Genomic DNA, 26612 nt, shown 5'->3' with positions numbered 1-26612 from the left:
TTTTTGTATTTTTAACAAAGACCAGGTTTTGCCATGTTGGCCAGGCTGGTCTTGAACTTCTGACCTCCATTATCTACCCACCTGGGCCTCCCAAAGTGCTGGGATTACAGGCATTGAGTCACCGCGCCCGGCCAAGAACAGAATATTAACCAAACCCATCAAATGGCAGTCATTAAATGCCAATTTTTAAATAGGTGTAAATTGATAGATTTTGAAGATTAACAATCTTCAAAATTGTTGTTAATCTTCATTGCCTAATGATGATTGAAACTAATTAGTTTTAGATTTAGAATGGAAACATTTTTTGCTATTTATTTGCTAACATACTTATTGCTAAGGAACTGTTGCAAGTTACTCTGTAGAGGAGACTTACAACAGGATAGTACTGACTCTTGCAGCACAGATGTTTTCTGAGTAATGTAAGATTCTGATCATCATGCCAAAAAACAAATCAGGTATATTATGTGTACAACAACAGTGCACCATCATTTTTCTCATTTTCATATAATCTGCGTTCTGCAGCATCAACAGCTTTATTTTTTTTCAGATCAGATTTTAATTTTGAGTACTTAACACTATTGTTGATGTGCATTTCACTTTCTTCATGTTTACTAAGAATATGTGATAAATGTTGCCAATCTTTGCAACCATTTTCATTTTTCAGTTGATTTTTTCCTTCCCCAAAGAGTCTGCAATATAGACAAAACACAGAATCTTTTGAGGTCGAATAAAGTAACCAGGATCTAGTGGTTTTTTCACCGTTTGGAAGAATCCGTGTATAATAAGTTTCTGAAAACTTTCTCCCTGTATTATCTTTTGGAAAGTTAAAATTTCTTACTTGAGGCGGAACATTTTCAACAAGAATGTCCCGTTGTTTAATATTCAAAATTCGGGGCCACGTACCTGGATCTGCGGAAAGCACAACTGGTACAATGGAGTCTTCAAAATTTTTCTCTTCCAGTTGCTCTTGAAATGTATCAGCTATGGCTGACGCGGAAGGAGGAGGTAAATTCACATTCTCTTTGATGAGTAATGTATCCGTGCCACATTCTACCGAAAGGTGTAGCTCTGAAGTCTTTTCCTTTTTTTCTGTGATTCCATCTATTTTTTTCAAAAGTGTACTTGACGATCCACAGAATTGTTTCTCATTTTCTTCTCTAACAGCATTCCTTTTTCTATTTTCTGATGCTGTTAATTTTTTTGATTTTGTTTCCATCATCTGAGGACAAAGAGGATAGATTACAATTTTACTTTAGGTTAAACTTTAAAAAATTAATGTATATTCAAATGCTCAATAAGCACATGCTCATCATTAGGCATCAAAGAAATGCCTATCAAAAAGACAATGACGACCAGGTGTGGTGGCTCACGCCTGTAATCCCAGCACTTTGGGAGGCCAAGGCGGGTGGATCATTTGAGGTCAGGAGTTCGAAAACAAGTCTGGTCAGCATGGTGAAACCCTGTCTCTACTAAAAATACAAAAATTAGCCAGGCCATACTGGCATGTGCCTGTAATCCCAGCTACTCGGGAGCCTGAAGCAGGAAAATCGCTTGAACCCAGGAGGCAGAGGTTAAGCTGAGCTGAGATCACAGCACTGCACTCCAGTCTGGACGACAGAGTGAGACCCTGTCCCAGAAGAAGAAGAAGAAGAAGAAGAAAAAAAAAAGGTGACAATGTACCACTTCATATTGAAGAAGATGGCTATCATAAATAGAGAATGAGGCTGGGTGTGGTGACTCACGCCTATAATCCCAGGACTTTGGGAGGCTGAGGCGGGTGGATCAGCTGAAGTCTGGGGTTTGAAACCAGCCAGGGCAATATGGTGAAACCCCGTCTCTACTAAAAATACAACATTTAGCCGGGCCTGGTGGGGCAGGTACTGGTAATCGCAGCTACTCGGGAGACTGAGACACAAGAGACCTCACTTCAACCCTGGAGGCAGAGGTTGCAGTGAGCTGAGATCATGCCACTGTACTCCAGCCTGGGCAACAGAGCAAGACTGCATGCTTTAAAAAAAAAAAAAGGAGAACGAAAGTCTTGGCAAAGATGTGGAGAAACTGGAACCTCTCTAAGATCCTGGTGGGAAATGTAAAGTGGCGTAGCCACTTTTGAAAACTGTCTGGCTCAAAAAAACAAAAAACAAAAGACAAAAAATAAATTAGATGAGTGTGGTAGCAGGTGCCTGTAATCCAAGCTACTCAGGAGGCTGAGACAGAAGAATTGCTTCAACCTGGAAGGCGGAGGTTGCAGCCAGCTGAGATCATGCTACTGCACACCAGCCTGGGTGACAGTGCGAGACTTCGTCTCAAAAAACAAAAAAATGAAAACTGGAAGTTTGTCGAAGTTTAAACAGAGTTACCATATGACCCAGCAATTCCACTCCAAGGTATATACCCAAAAGAAATAAAAATATATGGACACACAGGCCAGCCACGGTGCCTCACGCCTGTAATCTCAACACTTTGGGAGGCCGAGGTGGGTGGATCACGAGGTGAGGAGTTTAAGACCAGCCTAACCAAGATGGTGAAAACCCGACTCTACTAAAAATACAAAAATTTGCTGGGTGTGGTGGCGGGCGCCTGTAATCCCAGCTACTTGGGAGGCTGAGGCAGAAAATTGCTTGAACACGGGAGGCAGAGGTTGCAGTGAGCTGAGATCTCACCACTGCACTCCAGCCTGGGTGACAGGAGCAAGACTCCGTCTCAAAAAAAAAAAAAAAAAGTATGTCCACACAAAAACTTAGACACAAACGTTCATGGTAATATTACTCATAATAGTCAAAAAGTAGAAACGACTCAAATGTCCCATCACAGATGAAAGAATAGATATAAATACAGTATTATCTATGCAATGGATAAAAACAAATGAAGTACTGATGTATGCTACAACATGGGAAAAAATTAAAAATAGTATGACACATGAAAAAACTAGTTGCGAAGTACTTGTGTGATTCTATTTATGTGAAATGTCACACAAGAGGCAAATTTATAGGCAGAAGATAGACTAACAGTTGCCTAGAACTTTAGAGGAGTTGGAGTTGAAAAGGGGACTGTTAATAGATAGGGGGTTTATTTTTGGGATGATGAAAATGTTCTAAGATTGGTGAATTTTAGGGTATGTTAACTACATCTCAATAAAGTGGTTATAAAAACTAATGTGAAAGTCACTAAAATTTAACAGCAATTAATTTTAATGGTGAAATTTCCATAAATAATCCCTTCAATACATGGGCCCAAACACACACAAATATGAAGAGAGAGCTCTAATTCAGGTATACATACTACTTTGTTCATCAATTATTAATGATAAGTGATTACTTTTTAAATAGGTCATAAATACTTAGGGATTTAAAGTGAGTACTAAGCATACTATTTTAGTTCACTAATACAAAGAACATTTTTAAAATCTGATTTTAATTGAAACAATGTGCTTAAAAAACATCTCCTTGCTCAAAAGCAGACCATTTAGATGTTGCTAGATTAACACTGTAAATTCAAAGTAGTATGTATGTGTATTAACATTGTTAAATAAGGTCACCGTATCTGTCAGAAATTTAATTTTTATTTTGTTTTTGAACATTTTACTACCATTTACTGAAATCTGTTGTAATAAAGACACATTACCTATTTTGTTGTCAATAAAATTATAATAAAAACACTAAAAAGATTTAACATAATAAAGATGTATAAAATGTGAATGGCATCCTATTAGCTATACACAACACAACTTGAGTACCATATGCAATGCAGTGAAAGAAAATAAAAATGGACTTGTTCTGTTTCATTCTGAAAGTAATGTGGCAGCTTTAAAGTAAAAAATGCAGAGGTGTGGGCCAGGTGCGGAGGCTCACGCCTGTAATCCCAGCACTTTAGGAGGCAGAGGCAGGCGGATCACCTGAGGTCAGGAGTTCAAGACCAGCCTCGCCAACATGGTAAAACCCCCATCTCTACTAAAAATACAAAAATTAGCCAGGCGTGGGGGCGCGCACCTGTAATCCCAGCTACTCGGGAGGCTGAGGCAGGAGAATTGCTTGAACCTGGGAGGCGGAGGTTGCAGTGGGCTGAGATTGTGCCATTGCACTCCAGCCTGGGAGACAGAGTGAGACTCTGCAATCAATCAATCGATGCAGAGATGTGATATGATCAGATAAATAAATGCAAAGATGTGACATGATCAAATTTGTCCTTTGGAAAGATTGCTCTAATTGTATTATGAATTCTCAACCTATGTAAGGAAGCAAGCAGCACACAGAGCAGTGAAGAAACTGTAGTAGTAATTCTGGCAAAAGATGATGTTAGCTCTGTCTAGGATTATAGCAGTAGAGATAAGAGTTGAGAAGTGCTCAGGAAGTAGAATTTGGATTAGTTGGTAATTGATTGGCTCTAGGGGCTAAGGAAGAAAGAAGAGTAAACAATGACCCTAAGTTTCCGAATGGGCATTTGGGTGGATAGTGGGTTCATTTACTGATATAGGAAACAAAGGAAACCAGTTTTCGACACAATGAGTTTGAATTTCAATGATGGATGGCATATAAGGCGGTGGTCCCGTAAGAGTATAATGGAGCTGAAAAATTCCTATCACCTAGTGATGTTGTAGCAATGCAACACACACCACTCAACCATTTGTCGTAAACAAACCTACTATGCTGACAGGCATACCAAAGTATAGCACATACAAGTAATAATACTTGATAATAAGCAATTGTTACTGGCTTATGTATTTACTTTTTTTTTTTTTTTTTTTTTTTTGAGATGGAGTCTCGCTCTGTTGCCTCGGCTGGAGTGCAGTGGCGCGATCTTGGCTCACTGCAAGCTCCGCCTCCCGGGTTCACGCCATTCTCCTGCCTCAGCCTCCCGAGTAGCTGGGACTACAGGCGCCCGCACCACGCCCGGCTAATTTTTTTTTGTATTTTTAGTACAGACGGGGTTTCACCGTGTTAGCCAGGATGGTCTCCATCTCCTGACCTCGTGATCCGCCCGCCTCGGCCTCCCAAAGTGCTGGGATTACAGGCGTGAGCCACCGCGCCCGGCCTATACTTTATTTTTTTAAAGAGACGAGGTCTCATTACATTGTCCAGGCTGGAGTGCAGTGGCTATTCACAGGCATGAACAGATACACACAGTGTACCCAGCTTATACAGAAGTATTTCAGAAGAAGGCAGTTATCAAAGGAGAGGACAGCTCCATACAAGTTACTGTCCCTGAACACTGAAACGGAACAGGGACCCCCTGTGGGCATCCCCAAGCATAAAAATAAAGGAAAACCTTGAGTTCCTTCAAGGGAAATTCCAGGCACCTAGCTAGCCTTGAAAAGTAAATGAGTAAATTAATAAGCAAAAAGGTAATAATAGCTTAAAACAACAGCTGGGAAAGTTAAAGAGTCAGATGTTTTCTTCCCTAGAGAAACTAAAGTTAACATCTTAATATATGTCCCTGAGTTGTTTTTCAAAACTCTGGACCTCTACCAAAAGTCTGCTGGCATCCACTGGCATGTGGACCCCAGATAAAGGGGAACTGAGGACTGAACTCTGACCACTATTCTTTTTTCTAAATTTCTTCCTAAGGAGCCTGGAGGAGGGCATGCCCACAGGCCAGAGCTAACATTCTTTTCTGCTGATCCCAATTTTTTTTTTTTTTTTTTGAGATGGAGTCGCTCTGACGCCCAGGCTGGAGTGCAGTGGCACGATCTTGGCTCACTGCAAGCTCCGCCTCCCAGGTAAAGGCCATTCTCCTGCCTCAGCCTCCCGAGTAGCTGGGACTACAGATGCCTGCCACCACACCCAGCTAATTTTTGTATTTTTAGTAGAGATGGGGCTTCACCATGTTGGTCAGGCTGGTCTCAAACTCCTGACCTCAGGTGATCCACCCGCCTCAGCTTCCCAAAGTGCTGAGATTACAGGCATGAGCCACCACACCTGGCCGGAGATTATTGAACTAAAGCAGATATAAATCTTGGCCTCAGGGGACTTCTTGGCTTCTTGGGTGGGGGATGAGGCACATGTGTACGTAAATATTCCTATCAGAGGCAACAGTGCACACTAATGAAGGTTTCTATTGGAGGCAATAGTGTACATGAATGATGTGGGTCAAATCTAGCAGTGTGACTGGGGTAAATGCTCTCCAAACTTCAGTATCTTTAACACTTTAAAATTACATATATAGGCCAGGTAAAGTGGCTCATGCCTGCAATTCCAGTGCTTTGGGAGGCCAAGGCGGGCAGACTGCTTGAGCCCATGAGTTAAAAACCAGCCTGGGCAATATGACAAAACCCCACAAAACCCCTGTAGGCATGCACCACCACACCCGGTTAAAACACAAAAGTTAGCAGAGTGTGGTGGCACAAGCCTGCAGTCCCAGCTGCTCCGGAGGCTGAGGTGGGAGGATCACTTGAGCCGCAGGTTGCAGTGAGCAGAGCTCAAGCCACGGCATTCCAGCCTGGCTGACAAGAGGGAGCGACCCTGTCTCAAACAAACAAAACAAAACAAAACAACAGATACATTTAGTATAAAACACCAACTAGTCATACCAGGTTAATTAAAACAAATAGGAGTTCCCTACCACCTCTACCCACTTCCCCTTTACCAGAAGCTAACCACTTACAACCTTTTAAAATAAAACAATTTTTAAAATATATACCATTTAAAAAATATATATATTTTTTTTGAGATAGTCTCGCTCTGTCCTTCAGGCTGGAGTGCAGTGATGAAATCATGGTTCACTCGCTTGCAGCCATGACCTCCCAGGCTCAAGCGATCCTCCGAGCTCAGTCTCCCAAGTAGCTGGGACCACAGGGGCATGCCATGCCACCTAATTTTTCAGTTTTTTTTTTTTTTTTTTTTGTAGAGACAGGGGTCTCACCAGGTTGCTGAGGTTGGTCTTGAACTCCTGGGCTCAAGCAATCCTCTTGCCTCAGCTTTCCAAAGTGCTGGGATTACAGATATAAGCCATTACTCCTGGCAAAAAAAATTTTTGAAGACAAGGCCTTGCTTTGTTGCCCAGGAGGAGTACAGTGGCTATTCACAGGTGTGATCCCAGTGCACTGTAGCCTCAAACGCCTGGACTCAAGTGACCCACTCACCTCAGCCTTTCTAGTAGCTAGTATTACAGGTACACGCCACCATGCCCAGCACTTACATAACTTTTCTAGCTGATTCTTTGGTTATTTATTTCCAAATCTCAAAGTTACTTGTTTGTATCACTATTTACTGAACTTTTTTTTTCCTCCCAGCTTTAAGTATTGACTTCTCGATGAGGAAGATGAAAATTTTGCTTTCCTTCCTCTTACCATGCTCACCATACACTCATCACCCATCCACTTATCTTTGGTTGCAGGATTTCTTGGACAAGATGATTATTTGTTGTGAGGGACTGTGCTGTGCACTGCAAATGTTAACCTCTGGACTCTATCCACTAGATGCCAGCAGCAACCCTCAGGTGTGACAGTCACAAATGTTTCTAGACATTGCCAAATATCCCCATGGGGACAAAAATCATCACTGATTGAGAAGCACTGGCTTAGATCAAGATTCTATCTTTACATTTTATGACGTGTATGTTATTCAGCAATAAGCTACTAAGTGCAAGATTTCAGTTTTTTCTTATGGTGTTCATATATTACTAAGGCTTTCTGTGTTGGCCTTTTCAGAAGGCTGCCACTAATCACTTGAAAATACTCACGTGGTTGGGGTGGAGTGGGGAAGCACATTTATAAAACGTAAAACATTCTGATTATACAGAAATATCATGCCTATATTTGGCAACTATTAATTCATTTATTTATTATTATTATTTGAGACAGGGTCTTACTCTGTTGCTCAGGTTGAAGTACAGTGACGTGATCTCGGCTCACTGTAACCTCTGCCTCCTGGGCTCAAGTGATCCTCCCACCTCAGCCTTCCAAGTACCTGGGACTACTGGTATGAACCACCATGCTTGGCTAATATATAATTTTCTGAGACAGTCTCACTCTGTCACCCAGGCTGGAGTGCAGTGGCGCCATCTTGGCTCACTGCAACCTCCACCTCCTGGGTTCAAGCGATTCTCCTACCTCAGCCGCCCAAGCAGCTGGGACTACAGGTGTGTGTCACCACACCTGGCTAATTTTTTGTAGAGACAGGGGCCACCATGTTGCCCAGGCTGGTCTCAAACTCCTGAGCTCAAATGATGAACTTGCCTCAGCCTCCACAGGCGTGAGACACCTCGCCTGGCCTTTGCCAACTGTTGATGAGTTACTTTTTCTTTTCTTTTTTGAGACGGAGTCTCGCTTTGTCCCCCAGGCTGGAGTGCAATGGTGTGATCTCGGCTCACTGCAAGCTCCACCTCCCGAGTTCTCGCCATTCTCCTGTCTCAGCCTCCTGAGTAGTTGGGACTACAGGTGCCCGCCACCATGCCCGGCTAATTTTTTGTATTTTCAGTAGAGACGGGGTTTCACCATGTTGGCCAGGATGGTCTTGATCTCCTGACCTCATGATTGACCTGCCTTGGCCTTCCAAAGTGCTGGGATTACAGGCGTGAGCCACCATGCCCAGCCTATTTTTCTTTTTTTTTGAGACAGGGTCTTGCTCTGTCACGAAGACTGGAGTGCAATGTTGTGATCACAGTTCACTGCAGTCCTGACCTCCCAGACTCAGGCCATCCTTTTGCCTCAGGCTCCGAAACAGCTGGGACTACAGCCATGTGCCACCATGCCTGCTAATTTTTTATTTTTTGTAGAGATGGAGTCTCACTATGTTGCCCAGGCTGCTCTCCAACTCCTGGGCTCAAGCAATCCTCTTGTCTCTGCCTCCCAAAGTGCTGGGGTTACAGGTGTGAGCCACTGTGCCCCACTGAGTTACTCTGTATTACTGAAGTACACACGGTAGAATGAGCACTTCATTCTAGGGATCAGAGTAGCAAGCAAGTGATTTAAGAAAATCTAGGCCAGGTGTGGTAGCTCACACCTATATTCCCAACACTTTGGGAGCCGAGGCAGGTAGATCACCTCAAGTCAGGAGTTCGACACCAGTCTGGCCAACATGGCAAAACTCCATCTCTATTAAAAACACAAAAATTAGCAGGGCATGGTGGTGCGCACCTGTAATCCCAGCTACTCAGAAGGCTGAGGTAGGAGAATCGCTTGAAGCTGAGAGGCAGAGGTTGTAGTGAGCTGAGATTGCGCCACTGCACTCCAGCCCGGGTGACAGAGCGAGACTCCGTCTCAAAAAAAAAAAAAAAAAAAAAATATATATATATATATATAGACAGAGAGAGAGAGAGAGAGAGAGAGAGAGAGAGAGAGAGAGAGAGAGAGGCAGGCATATGGCTGCCTAGTTTCGACTATGCATATTTCTTTTTTTTTTTTTTTTGAGACGGAGTCTTGCTCTGTCACCCAGGCTGGAGTGCAGTGGCGTGATCTTGTCTCACTGCAACCTCCGCCTCCCTGCAACCTCTGCCTCCCAGATTCAAGCGATTCTCCTGCCTCAGCCTCCTGAGTAGCTGGGATTATAGGTGTTCACCACCACGGCCTGGTTAACCTTTTGTATTTTTTGTAGAAACAGGGTTTCACCATGTTGACCAGGCTGGTCTTGAACTCCTGACCTCAGGTGATCCGCCTCCCTTGGCCTCCCAAAGTGCTGGGATTACAGGTGTAAGCCACCGCGCCCAGCTATTTTTTCTTTTTTTTAAAAAAAAAGAAGAAAAAAAATTTTTCCAAATATATTTATTTTATAAAATACATGTATCCAGAATAATACAAAGAACTCCTACAACTCAGTAACAAAAAGACAATTCAATAAAAAAAAAATGGGCTGAAGACCTGATAGACAAAACAGACACTACCACATTTTAATTTTTCTTTTTTGGAGAGACAGGGTCTGGCTATGTTGACCAGGCTGGTCTTGAACTCCTGGCCTCAGCTCATTCTCAGCACTTGGGGGCCTCCCAAAGTGCTGGGATTACAGGCGTGAAGCACCTCACCTGGCTCCAAATTTTGGTCAGAATGTAGAGCGACTAGAATTATCAAGTGCTTAGGGGGAGTGCTAAATGGTAAAGAAGAAAAATTAAGTCTTTTTTTTTTTTTTTTTTGAGACGGAGTCTCGCTCTGTCACCCAGGCTGGAGTGCAGTGGTGCGGTCTCGGCTCACTGCAAACACCACCTTCCAGGTTCAAGCAATTCTCTCGCCTCAGCCTCCCAAGTAGCTGGGATTATAGGCACCTGCCACCATGCCCGGCTGATTTTTGTATTTTTAGTAGAGACGGGGTTTCGCCACGTTGGCCAGGCTGGTCTCAAACTCCTGACTTCAGGTGATCGACCTGCCTTGCCTCCCAAAGAGCTGGGATTACAGGCGTGAGCCACCGCGCCCGGCCGAAAAATTAGTCTTTTAACTTCATCCAGGAGTAAACTTTTTCTTTTTTTTTTTTTTTGAGACAGAGTCTTGCTCTGTCACCCAGGCTGGAATGCAGTGGCATGATCTCGGCTCTGCAACCTCTGCCTACCGGGTTCAAGTGATTCCTATGCCTCAGCTTCCCACGTAGCTGGGATTATAGGCACACACCATCTTGCCTGGCTAATTTTTGTATTTTTAGAAGAGAGGGGGTTTTGTCATGTTGCCCAGGCTGGTTTTGAAATCCTGGCCCCAGGTGATCTGCCTGCCTTGGCCAAAGTGCTGGGATTTACAAGTGTGAGCCACTGTACCTGATCATTTTCTTTTTCTTTCTTTTTCTTTTTTTAGACAGGCTTTCGCTGTGTTGCCAGTTGGAGTGCAGTGGTACAATCATAGTTCACTGTAGCCTCAATCTCCCAGGTTCAAGCAATCCTCACACCTCAGCTTCCAAAGTAGCTGAGACTACAGGCACATGCCATCATGCCTGGCTAATTCTAAAACATGTTTAGTAGAGATTAGGTCTCACTGTGCTGCCCAGGATGGTCTCAAGCTCCTGAGCTCAAGCAGTCCTCCCGCCTCAGCCTCCCAAAATGATGGGATGACATGAGTGAGGCACTGCACCCAGCCCAAAGTAAACTTTTAAAACAAGCTTACAACAATCTATAGACTTGAATATTTGAGATGGGACAAACCAATGACACAATGACGGAATGGAATTAAATGAGGTTCTAAGATAAATCTGGTTCATGTAAGCTGTAAGGATGAAGCTACTATATATTTGATCATTTAAAGCTGATTAAAAAGAATTACCTGTTTATATTCGTTAATACAACTTTGGCAGCAAAATCTCTTCTGCTGACCTCCAATCACCAGGATGTTGTTTCCAGTACTCTTACTAGGCATGTACTCTCCACAGTGTTCACAGCAGTTCATTATTAGACCATTGGCCAATCTGTACTTATTAAAGCAATGGTTACTGCACAGTTTATGTGTTACATTATTTACGCTGACTTCATGGCGAATCTAAAAGAAAAACCAGAATTCGTTAACTAAGATATATGAACCAGATTAGCATAGCAAGCAATGAGATAACTAGTTTAGCACAGCAAGCAATGAGATAACTAGTTTAGCACAGCAAGCAATGAGATAACTAGTTTCTGTAACAGAAGCAAAGAATCCCTAATCATATCTCAGAGGAAGATATACCCAGGGAAAATATTTTTTCTTTTTTTCTGAGATGGAGTCTCACTCTGTCACTCAGGCTGGAGTGCAGTGGCACAATCTCGGCTCACTACAACCTCTGCCTCCCAGATTCAAGCGATTCTCCTGCCTCACCCACCCTCCCAAGTAGGTGGAATTACAGGCGCCTGCCACCATGCCCGGCTAATTTTTTTATTTTTAGTAGAGATGGGGTTTCATCATGTTGGCCAGGCTGGTATCGAACTCCTGACCTCAAGTGATCTGCCCACCTCGGCCTCCCAACATGCTGGGATTACAGGCATGAGCCACCATGCCTTGCTGGTAAAAGATTTTTTAAAAACATATTTTATTTTTTCCTTTATTTGTAAGATCACTTTGATTTTACAAAAGAGGAAAAGATTAATAGGAAAGCAATACAATCAAAAATAACTTCCCAAGGGACATTTAATAACAGATAATGAACTCTACTTTTGAGACAAGTTCTTACTATGTTACCCTGGGCTGGAATTCCTGGGCTCAAGCAAGCCCTCTACTCATGCCCCCTGAGTAGCTCACATTACAGGCTTGCAGCACCACACCTGGCTTTGGTTTAGATTTTGACGTGACCCACTTAAAAGAAATGGGTCACAATCTTTTTTTTTTTTTTTTGATAGTGTCTCTTGCTCTATCATCCTGGCTGGAAAACAGTGGTACAATCATAGCTCACTCCACCTCAAACTCCTGGACTCTGATCGTCCTGTCTCAGCCTCCTAAGCAGTAGGGATTATATGTGTGAGCCACTCATCTCCAAGGATCAACAATTTTTAGTCAGTATTTTAAGTCAAGTTCACTGCCCTACAACATTTGCGGAGGGAGCTGAGGGAATCAATATGATCTGTATTCAGGATGGGGACTGTATAACTAGAAGCAGGGTAGTTCTCACGCTGGTAACTGCGATAAAATCATGTCCTTCATATGCATGACTCAGGGTAACCAACACCAAATTTAGTTACCAAATACTTTATAAAGTGAGGACTGCCTGTATGCATGTTTCTTCTCTTCTAAGAAATGGGAAGACCACAATATCACTTAATGTTAAGCAAACAGCATACATTCACTCCACTTGTTCCATGTGTTCTTGTACCAGGAACAAGTGTTGCTTCCTAATTTTAACTTTTAGATTCAGGGGATACATGTGCAGGTTTGTTAGATGGGTATGTTGTTTTTGTTTTTGTTTTTCTTTCTTTTTTTGAGACAGAGTCTTGCTCTATTGCCCAGGCTAGAGTACAGTGGCACAATCTCGGATCGCTGCAGCCTCCGCCTCCCTGGTTCAAGTGATTCTCCTGCCTCAGCCTCCCAAGTAGCTTATGCTACCATGCCCAGCTAATTTTTGTATTTTTAGTAGAGATGGGGTTTTGCCACGTTGGCCAGGTTGGTCTCAAATTCCTGACTTCAAGATATCCACCTGCCTCGGCCTCCCAAAGTGCTGGGATTACAGACGTGAGCCGCCACGTCCGGCCCCAAGGTAGTTTTCCAGCCCTTGACCCCCAACTCCTGAGACTACAGTTTTATTGAATGTCATCAGGAAGAACAAAACCCACCATAAAACAATTGCCTTGTTTATGAGCACAACTAATTCCATAGAAACAGATGTGTACTTTCGATGCTATGCAAATGGAATTTTATTTATAAAATATCCCATAGGATAGTTCTAACATATCCTTATTCTTCCTTTCAGCTTCATGTTATACATCCAGAACATGTGCATTATGTAGATGAAAGAGTACATAATAGTACTTAAAAGTTAAAATTATCACTGTTAGCCTAAACAACTTAGATATAAAAATCCAGACCTCTGCTAATTTACTACAAATTGTACATCTTGACTTATTAAAAACTCCTTTTTTAAGATTCCGGTTGTTTTCACAGGGAGACACACAAGATGTACTACAAAATTCTTGGAAGGATCTGCTTGATTCTACTGGAAGAACAACATCAGCCTTCTTTGTAGATGCATCTCTGAAACAGAAGGTATAGACACACAATTTAAGAACACTGCATTTTAATACAAGTCAAATATACTAATAATAATTGCCATTTTTCATTTTCTTATGATTTAATACTAGAAATCAAGTATAACTTTGGATGCAGCAAATCCACTTTTGGCTTTATTGCCAAGAGTTCTTAAATGATAGAGAACGAGAAGAGTCAGAGATAAAAATCTTTCATAGCACAAGAACCTTGCCACAAGTTCTTAAGATTTTTAGATGCATTCAAAAATGCTGGACATAGGTTGGGCACAGTAGCTCACACCTGTAATTCCAGCACTTTGGGAGGCCGAAGTGGGCAGATCACTTGAGGTCAGGAGTTCAAGACCAGCCTGGCCAACGTGATGAAACCCTGTCTCTACTAAAAATACAAAAAATTAGCTGAGCGTGGTGGCGGGCACCTGTAATCACAGCTACTCAGGAGGCTGAGGCAGGAGAATCGCTTCAACCTGGGAGGTGGAGGTTGCAGTGAGTGGAAATCGTGCCACTGCACTCCAGCCTGGGCAACAGAGTGAGACTCCATCTCAAAAACAAACCAACAAACAAAAATGCTGGTAATAAATTCATAGAACTAAGGTGTAAGATGGGGAAGCAGGGGAGGCAAATGTAGTAGCAGGGAGGAGGGCAATTAATTTTCATACCTATGTTCCATTTTTCTGCCAAGAGTAAATACAGCACATACTAGTCCACGGCTTGGACATATTCTAGGAGCTCAAGCTCAATGAACTTGAAGACACTTCTGCAACAATTCTACCCATAAATCTATCCAGCTCTGCAACTATATTACTTATTTATACCATTAGTATTCGACTACATGAAGAAATGTTGAAAGGTACTGCTTACTTTTTACATATTACACTTCGTGTGTTTTGAGTACGTTTATGAGAAAAGGAAGAAAGGCAGGTGGTACAGCAAAAGAGGTGAGCTGATCCTTTTCGTTGATAAGCTGTCTGTCCCTTCTGTAAAGGTTTTTTGCAATTTGCACAAGTGATTTTAGCTGGGTTAGTAAGTTGCTGTTGGGCTGTAGGCTGGAAATTCTGCTTACGAAGTAAGGCCACTGGTGATAAAGAATCCACCCCTGGCTGTTTCTGATTACGGGGAAATGAAGCTGACTGGGAGATCCAAGAATCTTAAAAATGAAACAAGAAAAAAATCATGGAACAAATCAAAATGTACATCAGAAAAATAACTTACATTTTCATTTAAGAGTTTAAGAGACAGATGAGGCAGGCATATAAACATGTGGTTAAGGCCAAACACTCTTGATGCACAATCCCAGGGCAACTATCCACTTTGTATCTCAAGTGAATGATACTCCACTGTGCCAACAATAATAATAAATGTTGGCGTCTGGAATTGTGTAATGTGGTAGCCATCAGCTCTTAAGTCAGACTCCAGGTTCAAATATCTACTGAGCGTAATAGATTATACAAATATACTAACTGAGGACACCTAACTCATCAGAGTGCTATGAAGAACACATGAGATAAAGTAATGCCTGGCACACAGGCACACTCAAAAAATATTAGCCACTTTTTTTTTTTTTTTTTTTTTTGAGACAGAATCTCGCTCTTTCTCCCAGACTGGAGTGCAATGGCACAATCTCAGCTCACTGCAACCTCTGTCCCCCAGGATCAAGTGAATCTCCTGCCTCAGCCTCCCAAGTAGCTGGGATTACAGGTGCACACCACCATGCCCAGCTAAACTTTTTTTTTTTCTATTTTTAGTAGAGAGGGTGTTTCCCTCTCTAATGTTGGCCAGGCTGGTCACAGACTCCTGGCCTCAAGTCATCCATCTGCCTCAGCCTCCCCAAGTGTTGGCATTACAGGCGTGAGCCACCACTCCCAGCCTAATCACATCTGTCTGTCTACTTATACCACTAAACAATCAATCCCTCTCTTTCTATGTATTTCAAGTAAATTGTAGACATTAGTACATTTACTTTCAAAATACTTTAGACATGATAGTTTAATATAAATCTATTATTATTTCCCAGTCTTCTAAAACATTACTTCTCAGGCATTAATCCAGGCTGTGGATTACTTAGGAAAGACTCAGCTTTCCTAGCCTTACACAGCAGCTGCAGTATCATAAATTACTGTTAGCTTCAAAATGGTACAGTATTACTTATAGGTGAGGTGCTTCTCAAATTTTACTGTCCATATTACATCACTTGGGAATCTTGTTTAAATGCAGATTCTAAATTAGTAGGTCTGAGAAGAGATCTGATACTCTGCATTTCTAACCAACTCTCAGATGATGGTGAAGCTTTGAGAAACAAGGCCCTATAATAAAAAATTATTTTGTAATCTCTCTTCAAAAACAGCTTTTGGACAGGTGTTAGACATGATTATAGTCCATGATTATTAAAAATTATTTTGTAATCTCTCTTCAAAAACAGCTTTTGGACACGATTATAGGCTCATGCCTATAATCCCAGCACTTTGGGAGGCTAAGGTGGGAGGATCACTTGAGGCCAGAAGTTTAAGACTCAGCCTAGGCAGGGTGCAATGGCTCATGCCTGTAATTCCAGCACTTTGGGACACCTGAAGCCCGGGAGTTTGAAACCAGCCAGGTAACAAGGCAAAACCCCATCTCCACAAAAAATAAACAAAATTAGCTGGGTGTGGTGGCGCTCGCTTGTAGTCCCAGCTTCTCACTCTGTTGCCCAGTCTGAAGTGCAGTGGCATGATCACAGCTTACCGCAGCCTTGAACTCCTGGGCTCAAGCGATCCTCCCATCTCAGCTTCTTGAGTAGCTGGGACAACAGGTGCATGCCATCACATCTGGCTAATTTTTTTATCTTTTGTAGAGACAAAGTCTCACTCTGTTGCCCAGGCTGATCTTGAACTCCAGCACTCAAGCGATCTTCCTGCCTCGCTCTCCCAAAGTGCTAAAATTATAGGCGTGAGCCACCACACCTAGCCACTTTTTTTATTTTTATTTTTTGAGACAGAGTCTTGCTCTGTTGCCCAGGCTGGAGTGCAGTGGTGCGATCTCGGTTCACTGAAAGCTCCGCCTCCCAGGTTCACGCCATTCTCCTGCCTCAGCCTCCCGAGTAGCTGGGACTACAGGCGCCTGCCACCATGCCCAGCTAATTTTTCGTATTTTAGGTAGAGACGAGGTTTCACCGTATTAGCCAGAATGGTCTCGATCTCGTGACCTCGTGATCCACCCGCCTTGGCCTCCCAAAGTGCTGGGATTATAGGCGTGAACCACCGCGCCCAGCCCACCTGGCCACTTTTTACTTTTTTTTTTTTTTTTGAGACAGAGTCTTGCACTGTCACCTGGGCTGGAGTGCAGTGGCACGATCTCGGCTCACTGCAACCTCTGCCTCCCAGGTTCAAGCGATTCTCCTTGCCTCAGCCTCCCAAGGAGCTGGGATTACAGGCACACACCACCACGCCTGGCTAATTTTTGTATTTTTAGTAGAGATGGGGTTTCACCGCATTGGTCAGGCCGGTCTTGAACTCCTGACCTCGTGATCCGCCCGCCTCAGCCTCCCAAAGTGCTGGGATTATAGGCCTGAGTCACTGCGCCTGGCCTATTTTTATATGAAAAATTACAACAATCTGTGAGGCTCTGGATGATGTTAGTATTTCAATCCATAGGTCGGAAGGCGGTTTTTATCAGTACTCCTCTTAGTGAGTCCTCAGTATCTACTGAAAACTCCATTTAGCTTCTCTGCAGCCTTTTCTGGAATTGAATGCATATTCAATAGGGAAAAACAGCCCCAGTTCTTCTCTCAGATCTTGGAACCCTAATTTTTCCATTTGTTATTTGTAGCTCTTGATGTCTTTAAACAGATACTTTACACATTTTGTCATTTTTTCCCCAATTATTCTCAGCAAGAGGGATAGGACTTAGCTAGGTATCAGAAGTGCAACTCCCTAGAGTATCATGGTCAGAAATGTTTATAATGCAACAAAAATATGACAGATGTAAGAGCAAATTCAGCAAATTCTAAGTTTAAGTATTTTCTTTCATGAGCTTTTTTTTTTTTTTTGTACTGTTTATACAACAGTATGTGAGAACTGGAGAACTTTCACTGAAACATAGTATACCCTAAAAGTTAAAGAAAGAATTAAATGGTCCTTTCCAACAAATATAATCCTATTTTCTTTTTTTTTTTCTTTTTTGAGACGGAGTCTCGCTCTGTCCCCCAGGCTGGAGTACAGTGGCACGATCTCAGCTCACTGCAAGTTCTGCCTCCCGGGTTCACGCCATTCTCCTGCCTCAGCCTCCCAAGTAGCTGGGACTACAGGTGCCTGCCACCACTTTCCGGCTAATTTTTGTATTTTTAGTAGAGACGGGGTTTCACCGTGTTAGCCAGGATGGTCTCGATCTCCTGACCTCATGATCCACCCGCCTTGGCCTTCCAAAGTGCTGGGATTACAGGCACGAGCCACCGCGCCTGGCGAAACCTATTTTCATAAAACAGAATGCAGTTTTACGTGTACTTAATGAAGGGCCAGTTGTTTTGGTTTTCCTTTTGGTGCTGCCAGCTTCCGCTTGTAATCCCAGCACTTTGGGAGGCCGAGGTAGGTGGATCATTTGAGGTCAAGAGTTCAAACCAGACTGACCAACATGGTGAAACCCCATCTCTACTAAAAATACAAAAAATTAGCCTGGCGTGGTGGCACACGCCTGTCATCCCAGCTACTTGGGAGGCTGAGGCAGGAGAATCACTTGAACCCGGGAGGCAGAGGTTGCAGTGAGGTGAGACTGCGCCACTGCACTCCAGCCTGGATGGAAAAATGATACTCTGTCTCGGAAAAAAAAAAGCTTTCAACATTCACCCGTTTTTCAGCATCACCTTTAACCTGAAAGTTTTTCTAACATTCTCTCCAGAATTGTAGATTAAATCTTATTATCTAAAGGACACAGTTCTATAATTTTTGTCCCCCAAAACAGACCTTCAGAGAACTCAGGAATGTAAATTCATCCATACTTCATAAACAATAGAAACTCATTGTCCTATATCATAAGCAAAATAATTTAAATGCAGTTATCATGACCTTCTGCTCCATTTATATAAGTGTCAAACAAGTCATTCTATTAAATAGAGTAATAGTCTTTTTTTTTTTTTTGAGACGGGGTCTCGTTCTGTCACCCAGGCTGGAGTGCACTGGCCAGATCTCAGCTCACTGCAAGCTCCGCCTCCCGGGTTCACGCCATTCTCCTGCCTCGGCCTCCCAAGTAGCTGGGGCTACAGGCGCCCGCCACCTCGCCCGGCTAGTTTTTTGTATTTTTTAGTAGAGACGGGGTTTCACCATGTTAACCAGGATGGTCTCGATCTCCTGACCTCGTGATCCACCCATCTCGGCCTCCCAAAGTGCTGGGATTACAGGCTTGAGCCACCGCGCCCAGCTCATAGTCTTTCTATTAAAGTTTTTTTTTTTTTTTTTTTTTTGAGACAGAGTCTCATTCTATCAACTCAGGCTGAAGTGTGATCTCAGCTCACTGCAGCCTCCATCTCCTGGGTTCAAGCAATTCTCCTACCTCTGCCTCCCAAATAGCTGAGATTACAGGCGTACACCACCATGTCCGGCTAATTTTTGTATTTTTAGGGACAAGGTTTCACCACGTTGGCCAGGCTGGTTTGAACTCTTGACCTCAAGTGATCCACCCTCCTTGGCCTCCCAGGGTGCTGGGATTACAGGCATGAGTCACCGGGCCCAGCCTTCAGCTACTTTTTTGTATTTTAGTAGAGACAGGGTTTTACCATGTTGCCCAGGCTGGTCTCAAACTCCGGAGCTCAGGCAATCCGCCCGCCTTGGCCTTCCAAAGTGCTAAGAGGTTACAGGAGTGAGACACACCACATCCAGTCTGTTAAAATTTTTAAGTCACAAATGTATCAGGTGAAGAGAAAATATTTGAAACGGCCAGGCAGCGTTGTGGGCCTGTAATCCCAGCTACTTAGGTGGCTGAAGTGGAAGGATTGGTTGATCCCAGAAATTCAAGGCCAGTCTGAGCAACATATGGAAACCCTGTCTCCACCCCAGACCAAAAAAAAATCAAATATAGTGTTAAATTAATGAGATAAAGGGATGACAAGAATAAAAATAAATCCAAGAGTAATCAAAACCTCTTTCAAACAACGTTGATAATTCTCAATTATGCCTACAATTTAAGTGAAATGACAGTATAGTAGCTAACTACAGATTTTTTTTATTTATTTATTTTTTGAGACAGAGTCTTGCTCTATTGCCCAGGCTAGAGTGCAGTGGCGCAACCTTGGCTCACTGCAACCTCCGCCTGCTGGGTTCAAGCGATTCTCCTGCCTCAGCCTCCTGAGTAGCTGGGATTACAGGGGCTTGCCACCACGCCTGGCTAATTTTTGTATTTTTTGTAGAGACGGGGTGTTGCCATGTTGGCCAGGCTAGTCTCCAACCCTGGCCTCAAGTGATCTACCCGCCTCAGCCTCCCAAAGTGCTAGGATCATGGGTGTGAGCTACCGTACTGGAATGTTTTTGTATAGTGAAATATCAGTCTATATTATGATTCTATACTAAAAAAACATCTATTAACCCAAATATACAATGTTAATTTACTTCAGAATGTGAAAAATGGTCTTGAAGACTAAAACATAAAAGAAATATATAGCAAGGCTTATAGTTTTAAACTCCATGAAAGAGCTTTTATTTATATAAGATGGAATTCATACTTACTTACATAAACATGAATGACATCTAAAACAAACAATAAATATCTAAAATGTAAGAAATTATTTTAAAACAAAGAGTGAAAGAAATAAACAGGCATGGTTTGGTGGTTCATGCCTATAATCCCAGCACTTGGAAGGCCAAAGCAGGTGGATGGCTTGAGCTCACAAGTTCGAGACAAGCCCGGGCAACATGGAGAAACCCTACCTCTACAAAAAATACAAAAATTAGCTGGGCACAGTGGCACACGCCTGTAATCCCAGCTACTAGGGAGGCTGAGGCGGGAGAATGGCTTGAACCTGGGAGGCAGAGGTTGCACTGAACTGCACTCTGGCCTGGGTAACAGAGTGAGAGTCTGTCTCAATAAAAAAAAAAAAAAAAGAAAAAAAAAGGGCCGGGCGCAGTGGCTCATGCCTGTAATCTCAGCACTTTGGGAGGCTGAAGCGGGCAGATCACAGGGTCAGGGGATCGAAACCATCCTGGCTAACATGGTGAAACCCCATCTCTGCTAAAAAATATTTTAAAAATTAGCCGGGCATGGTGGCGGGCACCTGTAGTCCCAGCTACTCAGGAGGTTGAGGCAGGAGAATGGTGTGAAACCAGGAGGCGGAGCTTGCAATAAGCCCAGATTGCGCCACTGCACTCCAGCCTTGGAGAGAGAGTGAGACTCCATCTCAAAAAAAAAAAAAAAATTGCTAGGCATGGTGGTATGCAGACCTGTAATCCTAGCTACTTGGGATGCTGAGGTAGGTGGATGGCTTGAGCCTGAGAGGTGGAGGTTGGCAGTGAGCCAAGATTGTGCCACTGCATTCCAGCCTGAGTAAAAGAGCCAGACCTTGTTTCAAAAAATAAGTAAAAATAGACTCAAAAGGATGATTTTCAATGGACATTATTTCAAAGTCTTTGACACCTTCATTGCTTTTAACACAACCTAGAGATTGCAAGTGTTCTATGTTGTCTCAGGTTTAACTATTAATAAGACATGTACATAGTAACAAATGGGTGACAGACGTGAATTTGAGAAAATTTATTAAAAATTTCAAATATATTTGTCAATGGTAAACGATATGCAAATTATGATAATACTACCTTTCAGTTTAGCAAGCTTTAAATAGTAACACCTACTGTTAAGGAGTGTTTACAATATAGAAAAATAACTTTTTTTTTTTTTTTTTTTGAGATGGAGTTTCGCTCTTGCTGCCCAGGCTGGGGTGCAGTGGCGCAATATCGGCTCACTACGGCTCACTACAATCTCTGCCTCCGGGGTTCAAGCGACTCTCCTGCTTCAGCCTCCTGAGCAGCTGGGATTACAGGTGGCTGTCACCAGGCCCAGCTAATCTTTTGTATTTTTAGTAGAGACAGGGTTTCATCATGTTGGCCAGGCTGGTCTCGAACTCCTAACCTCAAATGATCCAGCCACTTCGGCCTCCCAAAGTGCTGGGATTATAGGCATGAGCCATCGCACCCAGCTGAAACTCTAATGCTGCAGGAAAAGTAACACAATTTGGTGGTAGGGGGAATTTTGTATTAACCATCGCATGCTTTAAAAATATGTTGACATCTTGAATGCAAATCTACTTCTAAAAACTTCTCAAGAAAATTAAGGGTGCCAAACTTAGAGATGTTTATGAGAAACAGTTTGTAATTGCAACAGTAGAAACTACCCCAAATAACAAACTACTAAATAACATATAAGCATTAACAGATAATTATATTTAATATGATCTAATAATGATATGTCCAATGTTTCCCTGAGGTCAAGAACAAAACAATGTTTTATAGTCTACTTGTATTCAGCATTGTATTAGAAAAACAAACAAAAGGTAATGTGTGAAGTCAAACTATTTCCATAGTAATACCAAGATTTATTGCTTTTTGTACTACGTGGCATTTGCATTAATGATGGAAATGCAAAACTTCTGACAATGGAACTAAACCGTACTAGCAGTTTTCACTAGTACGCATTTGTGAAAAATAAAGTGTCACCTTCACTTATGAATGTTATCTTAACACCAACTGGTATATATGGAAAACAATTCTGATGCTAATGTACTCAGAGTCAGCATCAGACCTCACAGGTTTAAAGGCCTGGTTCTCAACAAGACTGCCCTCACTTCAGATACCAGCTGCACTTCTAATCAACTGGCCACAAATCTGGGAGGGGTTCCCAAGGTTGGATAATTTGTTAGAAAGACTCACAGAACTCAGGAAAAGCTCTATACTTACATTTACAGTTGTTTGTTGTTTTTTTTAAACAAAGGATACAAATCAGAAACAGCCAAATGAAGAGGCTCATAGGTCTGGGAGGGCCCCAAATGCAGAATCTCCGGGCCAGCTTGCAGTGGAAGCAGTAGCATCACCCACCTGGCACGCCGATGTGTTCACCAACCAAAAGGCTGCACTGAACTTCAAAGTCTACCGTGTTTTATTTGGGTTTCATTACGTAGACATGACTCATTGGCCATATGACTGAACTCAGCTCCAGATCCCCTCCCCTCCCAGACTTTGGGCTGGCTCAAAGACCCAAATTTCAATCCTATCGTTCATCTTTCTAGTGTCTAGACCCCACTGTGAGTCATCTCATCTCTTCGCATAAATTCAGGTATGATCCAAGGAGCTTATGAGTATAGCAAAGATACTTGGAAATTTTAAGGATTCAGAGTCTCTCTTCCAGGAACCAGGGACAAAAATCATCTTTACTACAGATGTCTTTGGTGAAACAGTGAAAGTTATTAATAATTTCACTAAATTGTAGCCTTTGACATCTTAATTTTCTGTATGACAAACTGGGTAATATGCATAAAGCATTTCTGTTTCATACCAAACTACAAAGGTTATCTTATTGAAAAGCAGAAAAGTGCTTAAACAGTTGCTGGACTCTAAGTTGAACTAGCCATTTTTCATGGAATACCATTTTTACTTGAAAAAATGACAAACTATGACTACTGGAGATATTTTCTCAAAAATCAATCAAAAGAGTCTATCACTTCAAGAAAACAGAGTATTTGTTGCTGATGAGAAAATCTGAGCTTTCATGTGAAAAATCAGAATTTCTGAAAACTTCGGGCACATGTTCGCAGGACCTCCTGAGGGCTGTCACTGGCCAAAAAAAAAAAAAAGGCGAATTTTTGAAAACTTGTATCCACTACCATTAACTTGACAGCTTCCTAAAGTGTCAACATTTAGGAGGATCTGAGTGAACCAATATTTTCCAAATAACCAATGCACGTTATTAAGTAATACAAAGGTTAAAAATCCATTCAAAATCAATAGGTTTTAAACTAATAGACCAGTCTGTACCAAATATAGTCCCCTGTCTCTACCAAAGAAAAAAAAAAACTAGCAGGGTGTTACAGCATGCGCTTGTAGTCTCAGCTACTCAGGAGGCTGATGTGGGAGGATAACTTGAGCCCAGAAGTTTGAGGCTGTAATGAGCTATGATCATGCCACTGCACTCTAGTCCAGGAAACATAGTGGGATCCCGACACTATGAAAAAATTTTTTTTAGATAGTCTCACTCTGTTGCCCAGGCTAGAGTGCAAGGGCGTGATCTCAACTCACTGCAACCTCTGCCTCCCAGGTTCAAGTGATTCTTATGCCTCAGCCCCCCAGTAGCTAGGACTATAGGCATGCACAACCACGCCCAGCTAATGTTTGGCATTTTTAGTAGAGACGGGATTTTGTCATGTTGGCCAGGCTGGTCTCAAACTCCCAGCCTCAAGTGATCCGCCTGCATTGGCCTCGAAAAGTGCTGGGATTTCAAGGCGTGAGCCACTGCGCCTCATGATGAAAACTGAATTATATGGTTACAAATCCCACATTCTAACAACCTTGAAAACTACTAATTGTCAAGTTTTGGTGCTGCATCAAAAGAAAACTATCCACATCTAAAAAGACGTTGAAAATAGTCCTCCCTTCTCCAACCACCTATCTATGTGAGGCCAGATTTTCTTCTTATACTTCAAGCAAAACAAAATACTGCAACAGACTCAATACAGAAATACATGCGAGAAGCTAGGTATACCTGTCTTCTATTAAGCTAGATTTTAAAGAGATTTGCAAAAATGTAAGACAATGTTACTTTTCACTAAATTTCTTTGAAAATAGTTATTTTTCATTATAAATGTTATTTATGTTATATAATAGGTAATTATTGTGAAATGAATAGTTTTAATTTTTCTTAAGATTTTCCTTTTTTTTTTTTTTTTTTTTTTTGAGACGGAGTCTCGCTCTGTCACCCAGGCTGGAGTGCAGTGGCCGGATCTCAGCTCACTGCAAGCTCTGCCTCCCGGGTTTACGCCATTCTCCTACCTCAGCCTCCCGAGTAGCTGGGACTACAGGCGCCTGCCACCTCGCCCGGCTAATTTTTTGTATTTTTTAGTAGAGACGGGGTTTCACCGTGTTAGCCAGGATGGTCTCGATCTCCTGACCTCGTGATCCGCCCGTCTCGGCCTCCCAAAGTGCTGGGATTACAGGCTTGAGCCACCGCGCCCGGCTTACCTTATTTTTTGAGACAAAAAAATTTCTGTTGCCCAGGCTGGAGTGCAGTGGCATGATCTCAGCTCACTGCAACCTCAGCATCCTGGGATCAAGCAATTCTCATGTCTCAGCCTCCCAAGTAACTGTGACTACAGGAGCATGCCATCACGCCCAGCTAATTTTTTTTTTTTTTTTGTATTTTTGGAAGACACAGGGTTTCACCATGTTGGCCAGGCTGGTCTTGAATTCCTGACCTCAGGTGATCCAACCGCCTTAGCCTCTGAAAGTGCTGGGATTGCAGGTGAGAGCCACCACACCCCACCCGGGGTAATTATTATTTTTTGAGACTGCGTCTCACTCTGTTACCCAGGTTGGAGTGCAGTGTTGTGATCATAGCTCACTGTAGCCTCAAACTCCTGGGCTCAAGTGATCCTCCTGCCTCAGCCTACGAAAGTGCTGCAATTACAGATGTGAGCTACTACGTCCATCCATTATTATTATTTTTTAAAGACATTAGGTCTTGCTATGTTGCCCAGACTGGACTCAAACTCCTGGACTCAGGTAACCCTCCTACCTCGCCTCTCGCCTCTTTTTTTTTTTTTTTTTTTTTTTTGAGACAAATCTCACTTTGTTGCCCAGGCTGGAGTACAGTGCAGTGATCTGGGCTTACTGCAACCTCTGCCTCCCAGGTTCAACTGGTTTTCCTGCCTCAGCCTCCTGAGTAGCTGGGACTACAGGCACATGCCACCACGCCTGGCCACTTTTCTATTTTTTTAGTAGAGATGGGGTTTCACCATGTTGGCCAGGCTGGTTTCAAACTCCTGACTTCAAGTGATCTGCCTGCCTTGGCCTCCCAAAGTGCTGGGATTACAGGTGTGAGCCACCATGCCCAGCCCCACCTCAGTCTCTTGAATAGCTGGGACTACAGGTGCATGCTACTATACCTGGCTAAACCTTTACTTTTTAATATATCTTTTTTTTTTTTTTTTTTTGAGACGGAGTCTCGCTGTGTCTCCCAGGCTGGAGTGCAGTGGCGTGATCTCGGCTCACTGCAAGCTCCGCCTCCCGGGTTCACGCCATTCTCCCGCCTCAGCCTCCCAAGTAGCTGAGACTACAGGCGCCCGCCACCACGCCCGGCTAGTTTTTTGTATTTTTAGTAGAGACGGGGTTTCACCATGTTAGCCAGGATAGTCTCGATCTCCTGACCTCGTGATCCACCCGCCTCGGCCTCCCAAAGTGCTGGGATTACAGGCTTGAGCCACCGCGCCCGGCCACTTTTTAATATATCTAACAGTAGAAATAAAAGAAACTTTTGGGGTCTTCATTTTAAGAGTAAATCTGAGACCAAAAAAAAATTGAGAATAAGTACCCTATGGAAAAAATTAAAAATGTAAATATACGTATTTATTATAGCTTCAAAACAAAGAAAAAGCATGTAAATGATGAAAAAAATACGTAGCGGAATGAGTACTCCAGACAAATATTTTGTGGTTACTAAAACTTACATATACATATTTTTAGAGACAGAGTTCCACTCTGTCTCTCGCCTAGGCTGGAGCACAGCAGTAGGATCAAAGCGCAATGTGACCCCAAACTCCAGGTCTCAAGTGACCCATCCCAGCCTCCTTAAGCGCTGAGGTTTACAGGTGCACATCATGGTGCCTGGCTAATTTTTTTTTTTACTTTTTATAGAGATGAGGTCTTCGCTATGTTACCGAGGCTGGGTTCAAACTCCTGGCCTCAAGTAATCCTTCTTTCTTGGCCTCAAAAAGTGATGACATTACAGGGGTGTGCCACTGCACCCAGCCTATATTTTTATAATGACATAAAGTATTAGCATTTAGATTAAGCAGGATATAAAACAATATAAAAAATGCTCTA

At 42.7% G+C, this 26612-nt stretch overlaps 1 protein-coding gene across 22 annotated transcripts in view; it reads right to left on the bottom strand.

The window, feature by feature from the left end:
* The window catches only part of ZMYM5 (zinc finger MYM-type containing 5), a 41571-nt gene continuing 14959 nt past the window's right edge, over positions 1-26612 (bottom strand). For 18 of the 22 annotated variants that reach the window (XM_028837462.2, XM_077973751.1, XM_028837464.2 and 15 more), the window contains 4 exons: positions 14431-14716; positions 13393-13558; positions 11171-11383; positions 1-1219 (listed from right to left, as the gene is read on the bottom strand). In XM_028837462.2, the coding sequence (XP_028693295.1) occupies positions 461-1219; positions 11171-11383; positions 13393-13558; positions 14431-14716 (1424 nt within the window). In that variant the 3' untranslated portion in view covers positions 1-460. Of the gene's footprint in view, positions 1220-11170; positions 11384-13392; positions 13559-14430; positions 14717-22478; positions 23352-26612 lie in introns of all 22 variants that reach the window. The other 4 variants (XR_013407629.1, XR_013407628.1, XR_013407630.1 and 1 more) reach the window with 2 other exon arrangements.

This window comes from Macaca mulatta, chromosome 17 (assembly GCF_049350105.2).
Source record: "Macaca mulatta isolate MMU2019108-1 chromosome 17, T2T-MMU8v2.0, whole genome shotgun sequence".
Lineage (NCBI taxonomy): Eukaryota > Metazoa > Chordata > Mammalia > Primates > Cercopithecidae > Macaca > Macaca mulatta.
This window is presented reverse-complemented; position numbering and strand designations above follow the sequence as displayed.